Source organism: Coregonus clupeaformis, unplaced genomic scaffold (genome assembly GCF_020615455.1).
Source record: "Coregonus clupeaformis isolate EN_2021a unplaced genomic scaffold, ASM2061545v1 scaf0357, whole genome shotgun sequence".
NCBI lineage: Eukaryota > Metazoa > Chordata > Actinopteri > Salmoniformes > Salmonidae > Coregonus > Coregonus clupeaformis.
The window spans coordinates 306,546-327,147 of record NW_025533812.1 but is presented as its reverse complement, the minus strand read 5'-3'; the positions used below and the strand labels follow the sequence as shown (position 1 = coordinate 327,147).

Here is a 20,602-nt window from a genome sequence, read left to right as displayed (position 1 = left end):
CTCGGACTCGAGTCGCACTTAAGTTGACATAGACTCATGATCAATTGACTTGAGACTTGACTTGGACTCTAGATGAGAGACTCGTGAACAATGCAAGTCAGTACTGGGATAAGTTTTTGTTGTACATTCTGTCAGATAACAAGGAACAGGCGGCATTGTAACACAGAGATAGTAGTTTAATACAGAGGGCTGAAAAGCGTTCTAGAACGTCTGCGTCATTTGTACGTCACTGTAGTACTACAGCTAAACAATTGTAATCAGCAACAATGTCATCAGGTGGTGAGGCTTTCGTTATTCAATTGGGTTATAAGAACCTGCAGTATAATGCCAGTGGCAAAAAACGAAATGCTGTTTGCAAAACTTGCGGAATTAACATTAAAGATGCTGGCGCAACTACATCTAACTTCATCCGACATTTGAAAACTCACAGCAAAAGGTCGGGTAAGCTAGCTAGCTAACAACGTTACAATGTGGTTAGACTAATAATAGCCTGTTTAGCAGATGCCAGCTTGATATAGCTAGCTTTCTTGTGTGTCATCTTTTAGCTAACTGGAAATGTATTACTGTTGAATATTTCTCGAAAGGTTAAGAGGTGGGTTGTCAGATAGCTAGGCCTACTTGTTAGCAGAGATTATTAAATTACATCTTAGCGATATGCATATCACTATGGGATTTAATATACTTTTTGTTGTAGCCTGGTCCTAGGAAGTAACTTAGTATAAAACGAGAGTTCATAGCATGCAACTCCCAGACTGGAGTCAGTTCTGTTGAGCTGTGATAGATTCACAGAGTCACACACTGGGGAAAGAATCAGTGATACATTTGAAGTAATATGTGATACTTTTGGCATAACACATAAATTAGATTATATCATATGTGATAACGCTGCAAATATGAAAAAGGCCTTCACAGTTTGTTTCCCCAAAGCAAGCAATGATCATGATGATGATGATGTGGATAACCCCAGCCTATGGGAAGAATTTGGTGAAGAGTACAATGCTGATGTTGAAGCTATCCAAACCAACTGCAGGCAATAGCGCTTACAGTGCTTTGCCCATTCATTACAACTGGTGATTAGAGATGGACTAAAGGAAACAAAAATCATAAACAGTGTGATGGCTAAGGTAACTAAACTTTGCAGCTTACTACATACTACCTGTGGTCTGAAAGAAACATTTGAAGCTGAGTTCGGAGCCAATCGTAGTATCCCTGCTGCTGTGTCTACCAGATGGAATTCCATCCTCTGGCTTGTTAAAGCAGTCACCAATCGGAATCAACAAAGCCTCAATACTCTACTTGAGGCCCAAGGACACAAGGAGCTCTGCTTATCACCAAGGGAATGGAGCCAGCTATTGGAGCTAGTGGACATTTTGGACCCTTTTGTCCAGGCCAGCGACCTTCCTCAGGGGGAGAAAGTGGTGACTCTCAGTGCTGCCCTTCCTTGTTTACTGTCACTCAACTATCATCTGCAAAGTATACTGAGCACAAGTCGTCACCTAGTCAGTCTAGTAAAAGCACTGCAGCAGTCCCTCAAACGCCGATTCCATGGGGTGTTTGTGAATGTCAGAATGGAGCACTCGGATGAACAGGCAGCAAAACTTCCATTTGGTGACAATGTATACATAATGGCTGCACTGCTGGACCCATCTTTCTGCCTGTTCAGGCTTGATCATGATGTCCTCATACCACATGAAGATAAAGCTGAATTGAAGGAGAGTCTGATTGGTAGGTACAACGCATTGCAACATGCAACGTTTTCTATGCCACTTGCATTCAAATAATAATTATTTGTTTTCATGTATAATGTATCCTGTTATATTCTTGATTATATACATCATTTTCTGAATTTTTTTCAGACCTTGTTTTGGCTGAGGCACAGAAAGTCACCGTTACGGAGAGCAGTAGTGGAGAAGAAGAAGAACAACCACCTGCCAAAACCTCCAGACTATTCTCTGGCTACGGCAACAAGATCAGCAAGAAGAGCAGAGCAGAGCAGAGATTATTCGCTACATTCAAGTATCTTCTGATGAAAATGAAGTTGATTGCTTGGATTTATGGAGAATCCATGCGAAATACTTTCCAAGGCTCAAGCAGGTAGCAATGACAGTGTTGGCTGTGCCTGCCACCAGTGCCCCAGTGGAGAGAGTGTTTAGTCATGGAGGCCTCATAATGCGCCCTCATCGTGCCAGGCTCAGCGCAACAACGCTGACAAACTTGTTCTTTCTGAAATGTAACCTGTCTGCAACAGAAATGTTTTCTGTCTTAGGGCACAGGATGTAATTTTCTACTTGTTACAGGAAATGGTGTTTCTGTTGTTAAGTGTCCAGGTCAGTAAGTATATTCTAGGTATATAGAACACTTTAGTAGTGCAGTTATTGAACAGTTGTCAGTCATTTTAGTTTACATTTATACTTGTCATTTATCTTCCCTCACCTACAGATTTTCTGTTTGTGTGACAGAATGAAGTGAAATATAGACAATGTCTGCCACAAAATACCACACACTTTAAAATGTGCTGTTAGCTTTTTTTATATATCCGGCACTTTTATTCATGTAAACTGTCTACATTTTAAAATGAAATTTATTTTGATTTAAATAGTGCCTGATGTGCTTTCTTTCATACAAGTATGGACTAATGAAGGGATTCTCTTCAAATAATTTACAAAGTTTATAGATCTAACCCACAGCAAGCAGAAAGCCAAAAGGGACTTGTGACTTGACTTAGACTTGGCCCTAAAATAATTGAGACTTGACTTAGACTCTACCTCAAAGACTTGTGAACATTTCTGATGTACATTTACATAGACATATGTTTTTCATAACAGAATAGCTAGTGTTTTTCTGTTTTCAAATCAATTGAGTTGGCTATTTTAGTTAATGGCCTTGGTGCCCTAGCAGATGGCCTTTGTGCCCTGGCAGATTGGGCACCTCTTGAAGGCCAAATGGCCTTGCCACTAACGTTACACAATTCCAGGCCTGGTGGTGGGTACAGAATCCAATACTTTACCTTGTATGCAGTACAAATCACATTATTGAGAGTATGAATTAGACCAATGCCTATGGTCACTAAAAACCTTTGTTTATTAATAATACTTAAGTATGGTACTTCCTTACCTGTGGTGAGGGTTGTTGACAACAGTTGACTTTGCCTTCCATTTTCCAGCACAGTGCAGACAGTGACTGAGTAATTAGTAGCAGGTTTCAGGTCAAAGAGAGTAATGCTGTGTGAAGATGTAGTAGTGATGTGTGGTTCTGTCCCTGGACAGTGGTAGGAGATCTGGTATTGATGTTGGGTTTGGTCCAATCCTGGTGGCTGGCTCCAGCTCACAGCAGCCGTTGTGGTGTCCATAGAGGCAACATTCAGCTGATCTGGAGCAGGAGGTACTAAGGGAAAATACATTGTTATTGCTACAGTTTAACTCCTTCCACAGATCAGTTTAAGTCCTTCCACAAATATACAGAATACAACAATCCAAAACATGCATATTGTATGTAATAATGAGAAAGGAACAAAGCAAAGGAATACACTTTTTGGCCTAAATGCAAAGCCTAATGTTTGGGGCAAATCCAACAACACGTCCTCTCTCGGTCGTGCCCCGGACACATTTGCCATTGTTGGAAACTTACGGCTGTTGCCAAAATTTAATGAGAATGAGCCAGAGACGTTATTTTCGTTTTTTGAGCGTGTTGCTGACGCTAGGAGTTGGCCTGACTCTGATCGCACTTCAATGTTGCAGTGTGTGTTGACTGGTAATGCGCAGGAAGCATATTCATCTTGGTGTTACAGATTTACGAATTGGTTCCTGAGGCTTACCGCCAACGATTTAGAACTTTAAAAAGGGCTGACAAACAGACTCATGTTGAGTTTTTATGGATGATTTTCTAGTAGTATGTTGTAGAATGAAACGCCTATATGCCTTAAATGCTTATGGATTAAGAACCAATTAAAGGGTTAAAACAGAGCAGAGACATTTCTTAAGTGCAAACGTTGTGCTTCTGATAATGGATGCTTCCCTCTAACTCCCTGCAGCTGGTCTGGGTATGTCAATGACATGTGATGGAGATACAACTTCTCGTTGTAGCTGTGTGGAGATTGGAGTAACAATGGAACTAGTGTTGTCACTTGTTTGTGCTTATGACTTGACACACATAGGCACATGCACATAGTCACAAGGAAAAACCATAGTGGCTCAAGGTCCTGGGAGGATGGATGTTGGGAAAGGCTTAAATGTATGTGGTTGAGAATGGGTTATGAACATGACATGTGTAAACCATGTTTAACCCTCCTGTTGTCCTGGGGTCATTCTGACCCCAAATTAAATCTTTTGCCGACAAAATATGTTTTTTATTCATCAATTGGTCTGAAAATAACGTAGTTGTTTAATACTATGCTCTTTTATGATTCAAACAAATTTGAAGTAATTTGATTGAATTATGGGTGTTTACTAAATGTAATAACTTCTGTTGTCCTCTGGGGTCAAAAAGACCCCGCAGCACAAAGTTTACATACTGCTTGGCAAAAACATCTTTGATCATGTTTCTTTGATGTGTGGGGTCAAGCAATGGTTATGACAACAACAACAACAACAAAAAAGTATTTTCTCACAGTGTTTGGGCATTTCACATTTTAGTCTGAGAGAGACAGGCAGCACAATGAGAAGCAGAAGTTTTATAATGCACGGAGGCTTGCAAGATAATTTTGAAATAAAAAGAAAATAATGACCAGGAGGACAATGCTGCACATAGAGGATGAATCAACTGATGAAGAGGGTTCAGGGTCAGAAGGAGGAACATAAGATGAGGTGATAGATTCAACATACAGACAGCATGCTACTTCTTCCTCGAAGATTCCCCCACATCTCCTGCTGCAGAAATGGAAGATGATTATGAATATAGGGAAATGGATGACGTGATGATGACGAGAATCTGAAGCTGGTATGGAAGAAGTGTCAGAAGTGGAGCACTGCACCTATTATGATGAAGAATCAACAGATGAGGTAGAATCGAAGTTGAAATGGAAGAAGTGTCAGAAGTGGAGGACATCATCTATTATGATGAAGACGAAGAATCAACAGATGAGGTAGAATCTGAGGAAGAGGACCCAGCTGAGATGGGTCCTCTTCCACAGATTCTACCTCATCTGTTGATTCCACAGATTCTACCTCATCTGTTGATTCTTCGTCTTCATCATAATAGATGATGTCCTCCACTTCTGACACTTCTTCCATTTCAACTTCAGATTCTACCTCATCTGTTGATTCTTCATCATAATAGGTGCAGTGCTCCACTTCTGACACTTCTTCCATACCAGCTTCAGATTCTACGTCATCATCACGTTCATCCATTTCCTTATATTCATAATCATCTTCCATTTCTGCAGCAGGAGATGTGGGGGAATCTTCGGAGGAAGAAGCAGCATGCTGTCTGTATGTTGATCTATCACCTCATCATTATGTTCCCCTCTTCTGACCCTGAACCCTCTCATCAGTTGATTCATCCTCATTATGTGCAGCATTGTCCTCCTGGTCATTATTTTATTTTATTTCAAAAATTATCTTGCAAGCCTCCTGTGCATTATAAAACTCGCCTCTCATTGTGCTGCCTGTCTCTCTCAGACTAAAATGTGAAATGCCCAAACACCTGTGAGAAATACTTTTTTTTTTTTTTGTCATAACCATTGCTTGACCCCACACATCAAAGAAACATGATCAAATATGTTTTGACCCCACACATCAAAGAAACATGATCAAAGATGTTTTGCCAAGCAGTATGTAAACTTTGTGCTGGGGTCTTTTTGATCCCAGAGGACAACAGAAGTTATTACATTTAGTAAAACACCCATAATTCAATCAAATTACTTCAAATTTGTTTGAATCATAAAGAGCATAGTATTAAACAACTAACGGTATTTTCAGACTAAAGATGTAACACAGAATTGATTGAAAATGTATACTGTATGCTTTATAAACAGTCAAACCAGGCGGGGTCATTTTTGACGCCAGAGGACAAAAGGTGTGATTATGGGCTGTCATTAATAAAATAAAATGATTCAAAAACAGCATCCTCACTAAACTTTTACAAATACCACTCAGTGATAAGTCAAATAGTCAAATAATAATAGGTCAAAATATTTCATAGTTTCATTGTATTTTTACTTAAAAACAGGGTATACTTTTATGTAAACAAGGTCTATTGGCTCTAAATTCCAAAACAAATGAAAAAATTCTAGTAATGGGTTGAACAGAAGTAAGACTAAAGATGTAACACATCATTGATTGAAAATGTATACTGTATGCTTTATAAACAGTCAAACCAGGCGGGGTCATTTTTGACCCCAGAGGACAAAAGGTGTGATTATGGGCTGTCATTAATAAAAATAAAATGATTCAAAAACAGCATCCTCACTAAACTTTTACAAATACCACTCAGTGATAAGTCAAATAGTCAAAATAATAATAGGTCAAAATAATTCATAGTTTCATTGTATTTTTACTTAAAAACAGGGTATACTTTTATGTAAACAAGGTCTATTGGCTCTAAATTCCAAAACAAATGAAAAAAATTCTAGTAATGGGTTGAACAGAAGTAAGATTAAAGATGTAACACAGAATTGATTGAAAATGTATACTGTATGCTTTATAAACAGTCAAACCAGGCGGGGTCATTTTTGACCCCAGAGGACAAAAGGCGTAAGGCATTTGGGAGGACAACACGAGGGTTAAGTATTAATTGATATGTTTTATAATGTGTTATGAAATGATAAGGGTAAAACAGAATGAACATGATTGATACTTTGTACTCCAGATGCATGCCTGGATAGTGGATATAGTCAATACAGAGTGTGATTGTTCTTTAACGTACGTATGTATATAATTTCTTGAGTCACGCCACCAATATAATGAGATAAGTGTAGCCCATGTAGCCCTCGTGAGTAAACAACATGTGACACTGAAGGATGTTAATCATGTACATATAATGGAGTAACTGTGTAGGTTGTATAAGCATGACTATGCATTGTGTCTGTATAAAAGGAGAGCTCCGAGTCAGGGCAGGCAGTTGATCCATGGACCAGCTCGGCTTTGTTATGCTTTAATAAAGTCTATTCTGAATTCACAAGCTCCGGTTTTTTGAGAGATACTTTTGAGTTAAATATTTCTACCACATTTGCGCGAGAGTTATCTTCACAGTTTAATTGCTGGTGTTCCACCTCTGCGGTTACAACTTTCCAGGGGCTGTGTGATCTGATTATGCTAGAGCAATTTAAGGACACAATCCCTGATCGAATAGCCACGTACATTAATGAACGAAAAGTGAAGACTGTCTCTGAAGCTGCGGTTTTGGCGGACAAGTATGTTTTGACTCACAAAACTGGCTTTGCAGATCCCCGTATTTGGAGTGAGTGGGGACGTTCAGAAAGATTTGGGTCTCGCCCACTGAGATACTCTGGTTCACAGGCAGAGCTTTATTCGTCTAGGGTTGAGCATGGCTCCCGTGGTAAAGCTGACTTTGGTCAAGTGTGTCACTACTGTCAGGGTTCAGGTCATTGGAAAAATGAATGTCCTGTTATCAGGTCTAAGGGTAAATTCAGTACTCACGCTAACGTTCAACCTAGGCCTACGGCGTTAGCAGCACCTGTCCCACATCAGTTCACTCTTGTCACTCCGTCTCATGCCCAGGTGCATGTGAAAGTCCCAATTGACCCAGATTATTTACCTTTCATTACGGACGGTTTTGTGTCTATGTTAGGAAGTAATTACCTAGTGCCAGTGAAGATCCTAAGGGAGACAGATGCCTCTGATTTATTTGTGTTAGAGTCTGTGTTACCCTTCTCTGCTGAGACTGATTCAGGGAATAGTGTTTAAATTAGGGGAATCGGTTTGAACACTCTCAGTTCCATTACATAAACTGATGTTGGATTCTGAACTGGTGAAAGGTGAGGTAGTTGTAGGGGTGCGTACTTCGTTGCCTATTGAGGGTATTGACGTTATCCTTGGGAAGAACTTGGCTGGTGATCGTGTATGGCCTATCGTGTCTCCACCTCTAGTGGTTTCTTGTAAGCCGTCATTTGTAGGGATTCCCGATGAGAGCGCACAGTTTCCCAGAGGTAAAAAAAAAATCTGTCACTACTTTCCCTGTTATCCCATTATCTGTGCCCCGCTCTGATCTAATCAAAGAGCAACGGGCTGACCCCACATTAGAAGAGTTGCGTGACAAAATTGTGCCTGTGGAACAGTTGGGAGATGTCGCCCATGGCTATTTTCTTCAGGATGATGTCCTGATGAGAAAATGGGTGCCTCATGGTAGTAGTTTTGTGGGAGAGCCAATTAGTCAGGTTGTGGTACCAGTTAAGCTTTGTGAGTTGGTGCTGACAACTTCCCATGACGATGTTGCTGGACATCTGGGCGTGAAGAAAACCTACAATCGCATACTGAGACATTTATTTTGGCCTAGGTTAAAGAGGGATGTTTCTGCGTTCATCAAAACCTGTCACACCTGTCAATTAACGGGTAAACCTAAACAAACTATTAAGCCAGTACCACTGTTTCCTATTCTTGTACTCAGCCAACCTTTTGAGTATCTGATTATTGACTGTTGGCCCTCTGCCTCGCTCTAAGAATGGTAGTAGATACCTGTTCACTGTGATGCGTCAGACCACTAGGTTTCCTGCTGCCTATCCTCTCCGGTCCATCACCACTAAGTCTGTGCTAAAAGCTTTGACTTAGTTTATCTCACTGTTTGGAATCCCTAAAGGTTATTCAGAGTGATCAAGGTTTTAATTTCACCTCTAATCTGTTTGGTCATGTTCTCCAACAGCTCCATATTAAACATAATTTGGCTAGCGCCTATCACGCGCTGAGTTAAGGAGAGCTGGAACATTTCCATCAAACACGTAAGCCTTTGTTGAGAGCTTATTGTATGGAGATGGATAAGGATTGGGAGGAGGGGTTGCCTTGGTTACTGTTAGCCGCCAGGGAGGTTTCACAGGAGAGCACAGGTTTCAGTCCAAATGTGTTCGTACATAGTGTTTGTGAACTTCTAGCGGTACTCCAGGATGACTGGAAGCTTCCTGTGCCACCTCAGTCTCTGTTATCTTATGTATGTGATCTCCGGCGACGCCTGTACGCTGCTGGTGAGATGGCTAAAGAGAAGCTATCATCTTCACAAGGGAGGATGATAGGCATATTTGATCTGCGAGCTAAGCCTCATCACTTTAGTCCAGGTGCCCAGGTTCTTGCTCTGCTGCCAATTGTTGGTTCCCCTTTTCACGGCAAGTTTCAAGGTCCATATACGGTAGTGCGCCAGTGCACTGAGCAAAACTATCTACTGTAGTTGCCACTCTGGAACGGAAGAAAGCGCACCAACTGTGCCATGTAAATCTGCTAAAACCCTATTACACACATTCCTCTGGGGCCGAACAGTGTGAGTCCGCAGAGGATGGTAAACCTGTAATTTTGGCCGGTACTGTTACAGCGCTGGGTTCTTGTTTTTGTCATGCTTGGTCCATGCATGGTGAGGTGGATGTTCCTGGTTCCGACGATTGCGTACTGCAGGGTAGATTGAAAAATTCAGAGACACTGGATGTTTTGGTTAGCCTTATCACTCATCTACCTGTTGATAGGCGAGACGAGTTGGTTGGTCTGATTTGGAGTTTTCCAGTTTTGTTTTCTGATACACCTACGCGTACAAACTTAATAGAACACAATATTGATGTTGGGGATGCTGACCCCATCCGTCAGTGGTTCTATAGAGTTTCTTTAGAGAAACTGCGTTGTCTGAATGCTGAGATAAGGTACATGCTGGAGAATGATATTGCAGAACCTTCTTTCTCTAGCTGGGCTTCTCCCTATATCTTGGTCAGTAAACTGGATGGGACAAACAGATTTTGTACAGACTACTATAAGGTAAATAGTGTCACTAAGCCAGATTTATTTCCTCGGATGGAGGACTGCATTGATCAGGTCGGAGCAGCTAAGTTTGTGAGCATGTTTGACCTGTTAAAGGGCTATTGCCAGGTGCCACTGACGAGTAGGGCATGTGAAATCTCTGCCTTTATTACACCCTCTGGTCTGTACTCGACTGCGTAATGCACCTGCCACTTTTCAGCGCCTTATGAATAGGGTTGTCTCCTGTCTGGTCGGGTGTGCTTTTTATCTGGACGATGTAGTGGTTTATGCAGATACTGGTGGACACGCATTTTCTCATGCGCGTTGTCCCTGAGTGATGTGACATACGCATGAACAGCCACTGTTTATTTGTATATTTTACGTTGTCCTGTTGTTTCCTGTTTTCTGTTCCCTGCTGTTCTCATTTTCTTATTTCCTCTTAAAGGTTGCTTCCTGTGCGCAAACGTTGCTGAGGTCTGGGGAGGATGAGGTTGGTTGGGGCAGTGGGATAGGGGTAACCAGGGCAGGCACACTATATTTTTGGTTGTGGAATTTTGTGGCTTGTTTGTTTTGGAGCCTCAAAACACCCCTCATTATCACCATCTATGCACGCAACCACTCACTTACACTACTGATTACTGACTACACACGTCATTGTTAATTGTATATAGTTTACTTTAGTTCATAAATATATTTTCATTATTCCCTGATCTCCGCGTTGTCTCCCTCTTTGTTACGGGCTACGAGCCGGTTCGTGACATCGCCAACATCTTGACAGAGCTTAAATAATTATGAAAAGAATAATGGGCTAATATTGCACAATCCAAGTGTGTAACGCTCTTAGAGGTTTACCCAAAAAGACTCACAGCTGTAATCGCTGCCATAAGGTGTATCTAACATGTTTTGACTCAGGAAACTGAATACGTATGCAACAACTATATTTTAGTAGTTTAATTTATATCAATCTAAAAATATATAATAATTATTCCACTTTGACAGAGTATTTTGTGTAGATTGTTTACAAATCAATTTTAATCCCACCTGGTAACATTTAAGAACTCCTAGGGGTATGGATACTTTTGCAAGGCACAGTATATATATATATATATATATATATATATATATATATATATATATATATATATATATACACACACACACACACACACCTGTCAAAAGTTTTAGAACACCTACAGATTCAAGGGTTTTTCATTATTTTTTACTGTTTTCTACATTGTATAATAATAGTAAAGACATCAACACTATGAAATAACACATATGGAATCATATAGTTACCAAAAACAGTGTTAAACAAATCAAAATATATTTTATATTTGAGATTCTTCAAATAGCCACCCTTTGCCTTGATGACAGCTTTGCACACTCTTGGCATTCTCTCAACCAGCTTCACCTGGAATGCTATTCAGACCCTTTACTCAGTACTTTGTTGAAGCACCTTTGGCAGCGATTACAGCCTCGAGTCTTCTTGAGTATGACGCCACAAGCTTGGCCACCAGTATTTGGGGAGTTTCTCCCATTCTTCTCTGCAGATCCTCTCAAGCTCTGTCAGGTTGGATGGGGAGCATTGCTGCACAGCTATATTCAGGTCTCTCCAGAGATGTTCGATCGGGTTCATGTCCGGGCTCTGGCTGGGCCACTCAAGGACATTCAGAGACTTGTCCCGAAGCCACTCCTGCATTGTCTTGGCTGTGTGCTTAGGATCGTTGTCCTGTTGGTAGGTGAACCTTCACCCCAGTCTGAGGTCCTGAGTGCTCTGGAGCAGGTTTTCATCAAGGATCTCTCTGTACTTTGCTCAGTTCATCTTTGCCTCGATCCTGACTAGTCTCCCAGTCCCTGCCGCTGAAAAACATCCCACAGCATGATGCTGCCACCACCATGCTTCACTGTAGCGATGGTGCCAGGTTCCTCCAGACATGGCGCTTGGCATTCAGGCCAAAGAGTTCAATCTTGGTTTCATCAGACCAGAGAATCTTGTTTTTCATGGTCTGAGAGTCTTTAGGCCCCTTTTGGCAAACTCAAAGTGGGCTGTCATGTGCCTTTTACTGAGGAGTGGCTTCCGTCTGGCCACTCAACCATAAAGGCCTGATTGGTGGAGTGCTGCAGAGTTGGTTGTCCTTCTGATTGGAGAACCGATCTCCACAGAGGAACTCTAGAGCTCTGTCAGAGTGACCGTCGGTTTCTTGGTCACCTCCCTGACCAAGGCCTTTCTCCTCCGATTGATCAGTTTGGCTGGGCGGCCATCTCTAGGAAGAGTCTTGGTGGTTCCAAACTTCTTCCATTTAAGAATGATGGAGGCCACTGTGTTCTTATGGACCTTCAATGTTGCAGACATTTTTTGGTACCCTTCCCCAGATCTGTGCCTCGACACAATCAGTCTCGGAGCTCTACAGACAATTCCTTCGACCTCACGGCTTGATTTTTGCTCTTACATGTACTGTCAACTGAGGGACCTTATATAGACAGGTGTGTGCCTTTCCAAATCATGTCCAATCAATTGAATTTACCACAGGTGGAGTCCAATCAAGTTGTAGAAACATCTCAAGGACCATCAATGGAAACAGGATGCACCTGAGCTCAATTTCGAGTCTAATAGCAAAGGGTCTGAATACCTATGTCAATAAGGTAATTCTGTTTTTTATTTTTAATAAATTTGCAAATATTTCTAAAAACCTGTTTTCGCTTTGTCATTATGGGGTATTGTGTGTAGATTGCTGATAAATAATAATATTTAATACATTTTAGAATAAGGCTGTAACGTAACAAAAGGTGGAAAAAGCCAAGGGGTCTGAATACTTTCCGATGGCACTTTATACATATGCCTATAGAAAGTGTATACACCCCCTTGAACTTGTTTTGAACATTTTGCTGCCTTAAATTGCTAATATATAACTTTTTGGGCGACCCAACTAAATTCACATAGAAATGTGAGTTATCGATTCATCAGTCTACTTGAAAGGAAGTCTAAGAAGCAGTAGATCTGTTCTATGTGCACTATTTCTAATCTTCCCGTGCTTAAGTTTAGTTTTTGCGTCTTTTACTGTAGGTTTTGTAATCTTCAAAGAGCTGAAAATGCAATATTTTTGGTTATGGAAGCGGTTTAGATGGTACAATAATTATCTACACTATAGTAGCTTTATTTGTCACAAACTGAAATTAGGCAAACTATTAGAGTTTTAGCATGAAATAAATGGTGGAGAGATTTCTGCATAGTGCAACTTTTAAATTAAATCTAAAAAGGGAATCAATTAGATTGTTCTTACAGATCTACACAACCTAGTCCACATTGACAAAGTGAAAGAATGTTACAGAAAATGGTCCAAATGTATACAAAATAGAAATAACAGAAATATCATAATTGGATAAGTCTCCACCTCCCGGAGTTAATACTTGCTACAATTATAGTGTTTAACGTGATTTTTGAATGACTACCTAATCTCTGTACCCCACACATATAATTATCTTTAAGGTCGTGCATTACATTTCAAACACAGATTCAACTACAAAGAACAGGGAGGTTTTCCCAATGCTTTGCAGAGAAGGGCACCTATTGGTAGATGGGTAAAAATAAAAAGCTGACATTACATTTCCCTTTTAGCATGGATAAGTTATTAATTACACTTTGGATGGTGTATCAATACACCCAGTCACTATAAAGATACTGGCATCCTTCCTAACTCAGTTGACGGAGAGGAAGGAAACTGCTTAGGGATTTCAGCACGAGGCCAATGGTGATTTTAAAACAGTTAAAGAGTATAAATGGCTGTGATTGGAGAAAAGTTAGTTGGCAAAACCCCATGATATTTACCTATTGGTCAAGAACTTCGAATTTACTAAGCCAAGAACTAATTAAAGTTTGCTGAAGAGTGTACACCGCTTGAGCTAGCTAACATGCTAGCTAACTTGCTAGCTAACTAATGCTTTGGTGCTTGTGCACAACATCGTCTGCAATCACTTTGCAGCAGCATTTAGTGCGCCATTTTTTTATTGTGATGTGAAAGTTCAATTGTAAAAGTTCATGTATTTGCATCAAAACAGACATTTAAAAAAAAATGCTTTTCATTACATATTTAAGATCTAATGATTATACACCTAATCCCATGAGATTGGTGCTTTCAGGCAGTTTAACAGTTTGCCCATGGCTGCCTCCATGTTGTAAAATGTGGTGCAAAGGTGACATACAGACTTATTGAAATGGGATGTGGAGTTCATTTTAGCACTTCAACAGTGTTAATTTATATTATGGCTGTTCATTTATCAATAAATGTACAATTATTTGACAAAATAAAAAAATCCTTCAACGTATGTGCATATGAGTGGATGCATGCAGAAATCAATAGTGGCCTCCCGAGTGGCGCACTGGTCTAAGGCACTGCATTGCAGTGCTAGCTGTGCCACTAGAGATCCTGGTTCGAATCCAGGCTCTGTCGTAGCCGGCCGCGACCTGGAGACCCATGGGGCGGCGCACAATTCGTCCAGGGTAGGGGAGGGAATGGCTGGCAGGGATGTAGCTCAGTTGGTAGAGCATGGTGTTTGTAACGCCAGGGTTGTGGGTTCGATTCCCACGGGGGGTATGAAAATAAAAAATTAATAATAAAAAAATAATAATGTATGCACTCACTACCTGTAAGTCGCTCTGGATAAGAGCATCTGCTAAATGACTAAAATGTAAATATAAAATGTAATAGATAATTGAATCAAACATTTCATAATGAAAAAAAGTATAATTTCATGAACAGAATGTATATTTACAGGTCCATGACGTTTGCCTGATTTACATTTGTGATGCTTTGTCTAACCATTCAAAGGCTATACAGTGTTGGTGAGTACTGTTATCAGAGGTTGTTTTAATAACCAATGTTTTTTTGCCTTGAATGTCAGTCTTTAGGTCTTACGGTATTTCTGTTCTCTTTTTTCAGTGTTGTTTGAATGTGGAAATGTAAGGGGTGTTCATAAATGGTGTCAAGTAGGTCCCAACTTTTGCATCATTACAAGTTAAAGCACCCACATTACGGCCATACTGTCCGTTACCCATGTACATACGTTGACTGTCCATGCGCATTTAAGACCTGGAATGCCTTAATTGTGCACCAAAGTAAAGTCCACTCAACAGAGGTTACTAAAACTCTCACATACGTGGCAATATTCAGTTGTCATCTATGTGCTTGTAATGATTTAGCATCAGAAAATGATTATTTTGTACACATCAACAGCCATCTCAGGAGTAATGAAACTATAACTTGTATGTTTGTAGCCTGTAATTTTCAGACAAACATTAAATGGTACCTTTAAATCTCACAAAAATAGCAAACACTGCTCTCACACATGGTTGGACCTTAAACCTGGAGTAGTCACAACTACTAGAGTATCTTCACCATCAGCGGATGAATCACTTCAAATAGTCAGGAAGAACAGTTTGTTTATGATGCCAATGCTTCTTCTGATTTCTATTGTACAGCTAAAGGCTTAGCAACTAATATGGAGGAAATATTTGCAGCTTCTCTACTGAAATTAGAGCATTTGGTCAATGTGCCAAGCTCTTTAAAGAAAGTATCACTGCCTCCTTCTCACAAATGATCCAAAAAATATAAAAATTTAATAAAGTTGGTTCAACACAGTGGCGGGTCATTTTGACCCTAGGACAACGGGAGGGTTAAGGGAGCTCCATCATTTGATTTCTTCCACCCCTGTCCCTTTATCTAGTGACTTTGTTAGTGGTGTCTTTCGTCAACATAACCTCCAAGTGGATGAATCGACCATTAAAGAAATTGCTGTTGCAGTTTGTTCTGGTAATCCTGTGCAAAAGTCTATTGAAAAAGGTGGTCGTCTTAGCACTGCTTATCAGTGTAAGCAGTATTACAAGGAGAACTTCAGTGTTGTGGAGCCAATTGAGTACATACTCAACGCTAAAAAGAGACACACTTTCCAGTATGTCCCAATACTGAAGTCATTACAGAAGCTTTTAAGTAGAAGAGACATTGTTGATAAAGTAGTTGAAAGTTATTGGGGACAGCAGGACATTAATATTGGACCGTAATATCAATACAAGTCCAACAAAGATGGTTCACATTTTAAGGAAAACTGTTTTCTCTCTGGAGAAGAGCTAAGATAACTCTTAGGTCTTTATGTGGACGACTTGGAAACGTGTAATCCCCTTGGCACTTCACGGAAGAAATACAAGCTACTTGCCCCACGGGTCTCATTCCTCTTTATCATGCTGTTTACTGAGTGTTAGCTAACTTGCCCCACGGGTCTCATTCCTCTTCATCATCCATGTATTTAGCGGTTCTGTGCAAGAGCAATGATGTTAAAACATATGGTTATGGTTTTAGAACCTCTTCTAGGGGATCTATGAACTCTGGAGGAACTTGGTGCTTATACCCCTCTACTAGGTGTATCTGTCAAAAGGTACAGTACAGAGTGTAGTGGCTGACAATCTGGGAGCTCACGGCATAGCTGGTTTCATTGAGAGTTTCTCAGGGGAGTACTATTGCAGGTTTTGCACAGGAAAGAGTTGTGATATTCAGTTACATGAAGTTGCATCTAGTGCTTTCAGCTTGAGAACAAAAAAACTTAATGAGACTCATGTCAAACAAGCTCAAGACAATTGTACAAACATTTCTGGGGTGAAGAAAGACTGTTTTCACAAGCAACTTATCTAATTTTCACAGGTATTGTTCCAAACGAGCTGTCTCACTGCTTAGCATTACTTTTATCAAGATGACTTTTTACATTGAATGACCTAACTAAAGCTATTCTGAATTTCCCCTACAAGTGGTCAGACAGGACAAAAACAGACCTCATGTGTCCAGTAGAAAAACAGTGGGTGGAAACGTTCATGAAAACTGGTGCTTGCTAAGGTTGTTCCCATTTTTGATCGGCCCCCTTGTACCTGAAGATGAGCCAGCATGGCTTGTCCTTATGGACCTGAAAGACATCATTGAGCTTGTTGTTGTGGTTGCCCCTGTGCATAGTGATGACTCTATTTCTTATCTAGAAATCAAAATAATTGAGCACAGGCATAGATACTAAGAGCTGTTCCCTGGCGTTAAGCTTCTACCGAAGCATCCTTATCTGGAACACTACCTCCAGATTATTACATTTTTCGGTCCTCTTGTAAGGCTATGGACAATGCGGTTTGAGGCCAAACATAGCTTTTTTTAAGCAAGTTATCAGACACACAAGGTGCTTCAAAAATGTGCCTCTTTCATTAGCCTCCAAGCATCAGATGATGATTGCTTACCAGTTAAACTCTCCATATCTTAGCAAGTCTGAACCTGAGGTCTCAACTGTCTCCACTCTCCCAGTGGATTTACTCAAAAATGAAATAGCTGAAGCCATTAGACAGAAGTACACTGACACACCTGAGGTTTATCTTTCCAAGTGTGTGACAAGTAAAGGAATAACCTACAGGAAGGGAATGATAGTTGACCATAAATTAGCAGGTGGATTACCAGATTATGGTGAAATTGTTTAAATTTGCATTTTGAATGAGAGTGTGTTTTTCATGGTCAAGGAACTGTGTGGTTGGTACAGAGAACAGTATAGAGCCTTTGAACTTAGTCCTGCTCCCACAAGAGATGTCACTCTAGTGGCACTAAGTGAACTGGCAGACAGTTATCCACTGGTTGAGTACATCATTGGATCAGACACATGGTGACTTTGAAATGGCTTATCCAATAAGAGGTTAAGTATGTTTAGCATATACTGGTTGAATATCAATTAATATGCATGCCTGCCTATATTTCTTACAACTTTCAAATATAATTACAATTTTATGGACCATGTAGAATAATCCTTCACTGTCGTTCTGGTCTGTCTTCTTGCAGACTAAGAAGCAAGATGATGTCAACTCCTGCAATCATGAAGATCATCCTGATTGATGGCAGCTGCCAGAGACTGACATTCCCTTGTGGACTACCCGAATCTGTGACTGACCTTTTGAACGATGTAAAGAAACTTCACGGCAACTTCAGACTTCAGTTCATGGACCCTATTTTTGGTAATGAGTTCTTTAACCTGACCTCAATGGCAGAAGTAGAGGACAAAGCTACTCTTAAAGTTATTGACATGTCAGAGACCTCCACAATTCACTGTGCTGAAACCTCCAGCAGTATCAACAACCCACTCCCGACAACCTCCGCCTTCAATCATCGCCACATCGATGACTCAACACTATCCAGTGGCTCAGTTGACACTGACATACTGTCTTCTCCAGAGTCTACTAGCTCACGGTCCTCTTCACCTGCTTTGTTCTGTGTGCCTCGATTCTCCCATGATGCTGGGATAAAACTTCAGCAGGCCAATTCAGCTTACCTTGAAAGTGGCACTCTACTTGTTCCAGAGCCTAAATTGAAGTCAGACTTACTCAATGGCTTGTTGCAAGAAATTGTCCAGTATGAAGTTTATGCCACTAATGGAGAGATGGAAAAGGTTGCACAGTCTAATCAAGAAGCATCCATGTTTGACTGAGAAGTGTTCCTTCACTTGATGTGGTGGACGGAAAAAAACAGTTTGAAATACAAAACTGGCAAACTACCGCACTCGCCTGAGAAGACTGGATTGTCCAGAGGTGATGTTAAACTCCTTGAAGCACGGTGTTAAAAAGGCAAAGAGAGCAAAAGGGAACTTTTGCCCCACATATCCCTCAGGAGAAACAGAAGAGAGCCTCGAGGACATGCGGAAAGCTCTACTGTCCGATGTGAAGAAAAGGAACAACAGAGAGACAGTGAAGTTCAAAATGGAGAAGACGTTTGCATACAGGAGACATGAAGTTGTCCGTGACGCACCCATGGTAGAGGACTTCATGGCAAGATGGCCTGCGCTATTTGAAGTAATTGAGGTAAGTTACCCAATAGATCAACAATAAGACAAGCATGGCTATGTTATCTGGGATTTGTTGGTGTAGGTAGAAGATTCCCTCAGCTTGCCACATAACTGAGCCTTATTCAGAGTTATCACCATTTGTGCTGCCTAGTTATTTCTCTCCCTATAGAGAACCCTCTAGTTTGCTGCTTGTGTGATCATCTCAAGTCTATTTCCCTTTCTGCAGTTTTTACTCTAATTTGTTTAATTACTATTTTCAGGTCAATGCTGAGTTTAAGAGAATCACCACAACCCCACTTCAGTCCAAATGTCTTTCTCAACTTGATATACACTCAGATAACCTGCTCAAGTTGTTCCAAAGAAGAGGAGGACAGCTGGGCAGAAGACTCATATCAATCATTGCATCTTTGGCTGATGTAAGAATTCCTTATGCTTCAAAAGACACATTCATATGGGCTCTACACCAAAAGTTGACTTAAAAATGAGACATACATTTTAAAAAATCCTTCTTCTCTTTTCTTAGAATAGCAATATAGATGTCAGACGAGAATGCATCATAAAAGGGAGTGTGTGTGTATATGGATGAAGACCCAGAAAACCTTGTTCAGGAATATGTGGTATGTTAATACACTGAAGTGTTTCCTTCTTCCTTCCTTATTCTTTCTCTTCCTCTCCTGTTCCGTGCCACCATCATATTCTATCACTAGCTATTCTATTACTGTGTCATCTCCTCTGTCTTCCATCTTATTTCATTAGCTGCTGTTAGATGCACTCTTTTTTTTATGGAGTCTTTAATCACTGTATTCAGATTAAAGACTCCATGTCTTTTTGTGTTTGCATGAATGCTGAATACAGGGATCAAATTGGTTATGTCTCAAATGTATTCTGAATAGAACGGAAATCTTGTAATAGGCGGTGTTCAAATATTACCAGCAGTTCTTGATTTAGTTCACACTTAAAAGGACTCCAGTCATGATTTATTTCTGAGATATGGCGCCGATAGACATGGCAGCTCTGTTTCTAGCTCCTAAGCAACTTTGCAGTATTTTGTTTTTTTTCTTACATTATTATGCCCATAATGTTTTTAACTCCATTATTTTACTTTTAGATTTGCATGTACTGTTGTGAATTGTTAGATATTACTGCACTGTTGGAGCTAGGAAAACAAGCATTTTGCTACACCCGCAATAACATCTGCGAACTATGTGTATGCGATCAATAAATTATTTGATTTCCTCCCTAATCAATATGAGTGATTCACTTTGTGACAGGCAAATGTGTCCGTTTCTTAGCTAGCATAAAAACAAGTGTATAAAATGCTGTACAATGACGGAAATATGACTAAAATATTAGCTTTGTCAGGAAACAAATACTGTACTCGCAGTTCTTGCATTAACGCACAGTGAAGGATAAAATGTACTGAAGAAAAATAAAATGCAACATGCAAATCTTTCAAAGAATTTACTGAGTTACAGTTCATATACTGAGTTACAGTTCATATAAGGAAATCGGTCAATTTAAATAAATGAATTAGGCCCTAATCTGTGGATTTACACCCCCTGCTATAATGTGGATAAAGAGTTACTTGTCTAACAGAACACAAAGGGTGTTCTTTAATGGAAGCCTCTCAAACATAATCCAGGTAGAATCAGGAATTCCCCAGGGCAGCTGTCTAGGCCCCTTGCTTTTTTCCATCTTTACTAACGACATGCCACTGGCTTTGAGTAAAACCAGTGTGTCTATGTATGCGGATGACTCGACACTATACACATCAGCTACTACAGCAACTGAAATAACTGCAACACTTAGCAAAGAGTTGCAGTTAGTTTCGGAATGGGTGGCAAGGAATAAGTTATTCCTGAATATTTCCAAAA

At 40.3% G+C, this 20,602-nt stretch overlaps 1 protein-coding gene across 1 annotated transcript in view; it reads right to left on the bottom strand.

Moving 5' to 3' along the window:
* LOC121559208 (fibronectin) overlaps positions 1-20,602 on the bottom strand; it is a 44,134-nt gene that overhangs the window by 9,971 nt on the left and 13,561 nt on the right. The window contains exon 3 of the mRNA XM_045215040.1: positions 3,115-3,384. Within this exon, the coding sequence (XP_045070975.1) occupies positions 3,115-3,384 (270 nt within the window). The remainder of the gene's footprint in view (positions 1-3,114; positions 3,385-20,602) is intronic.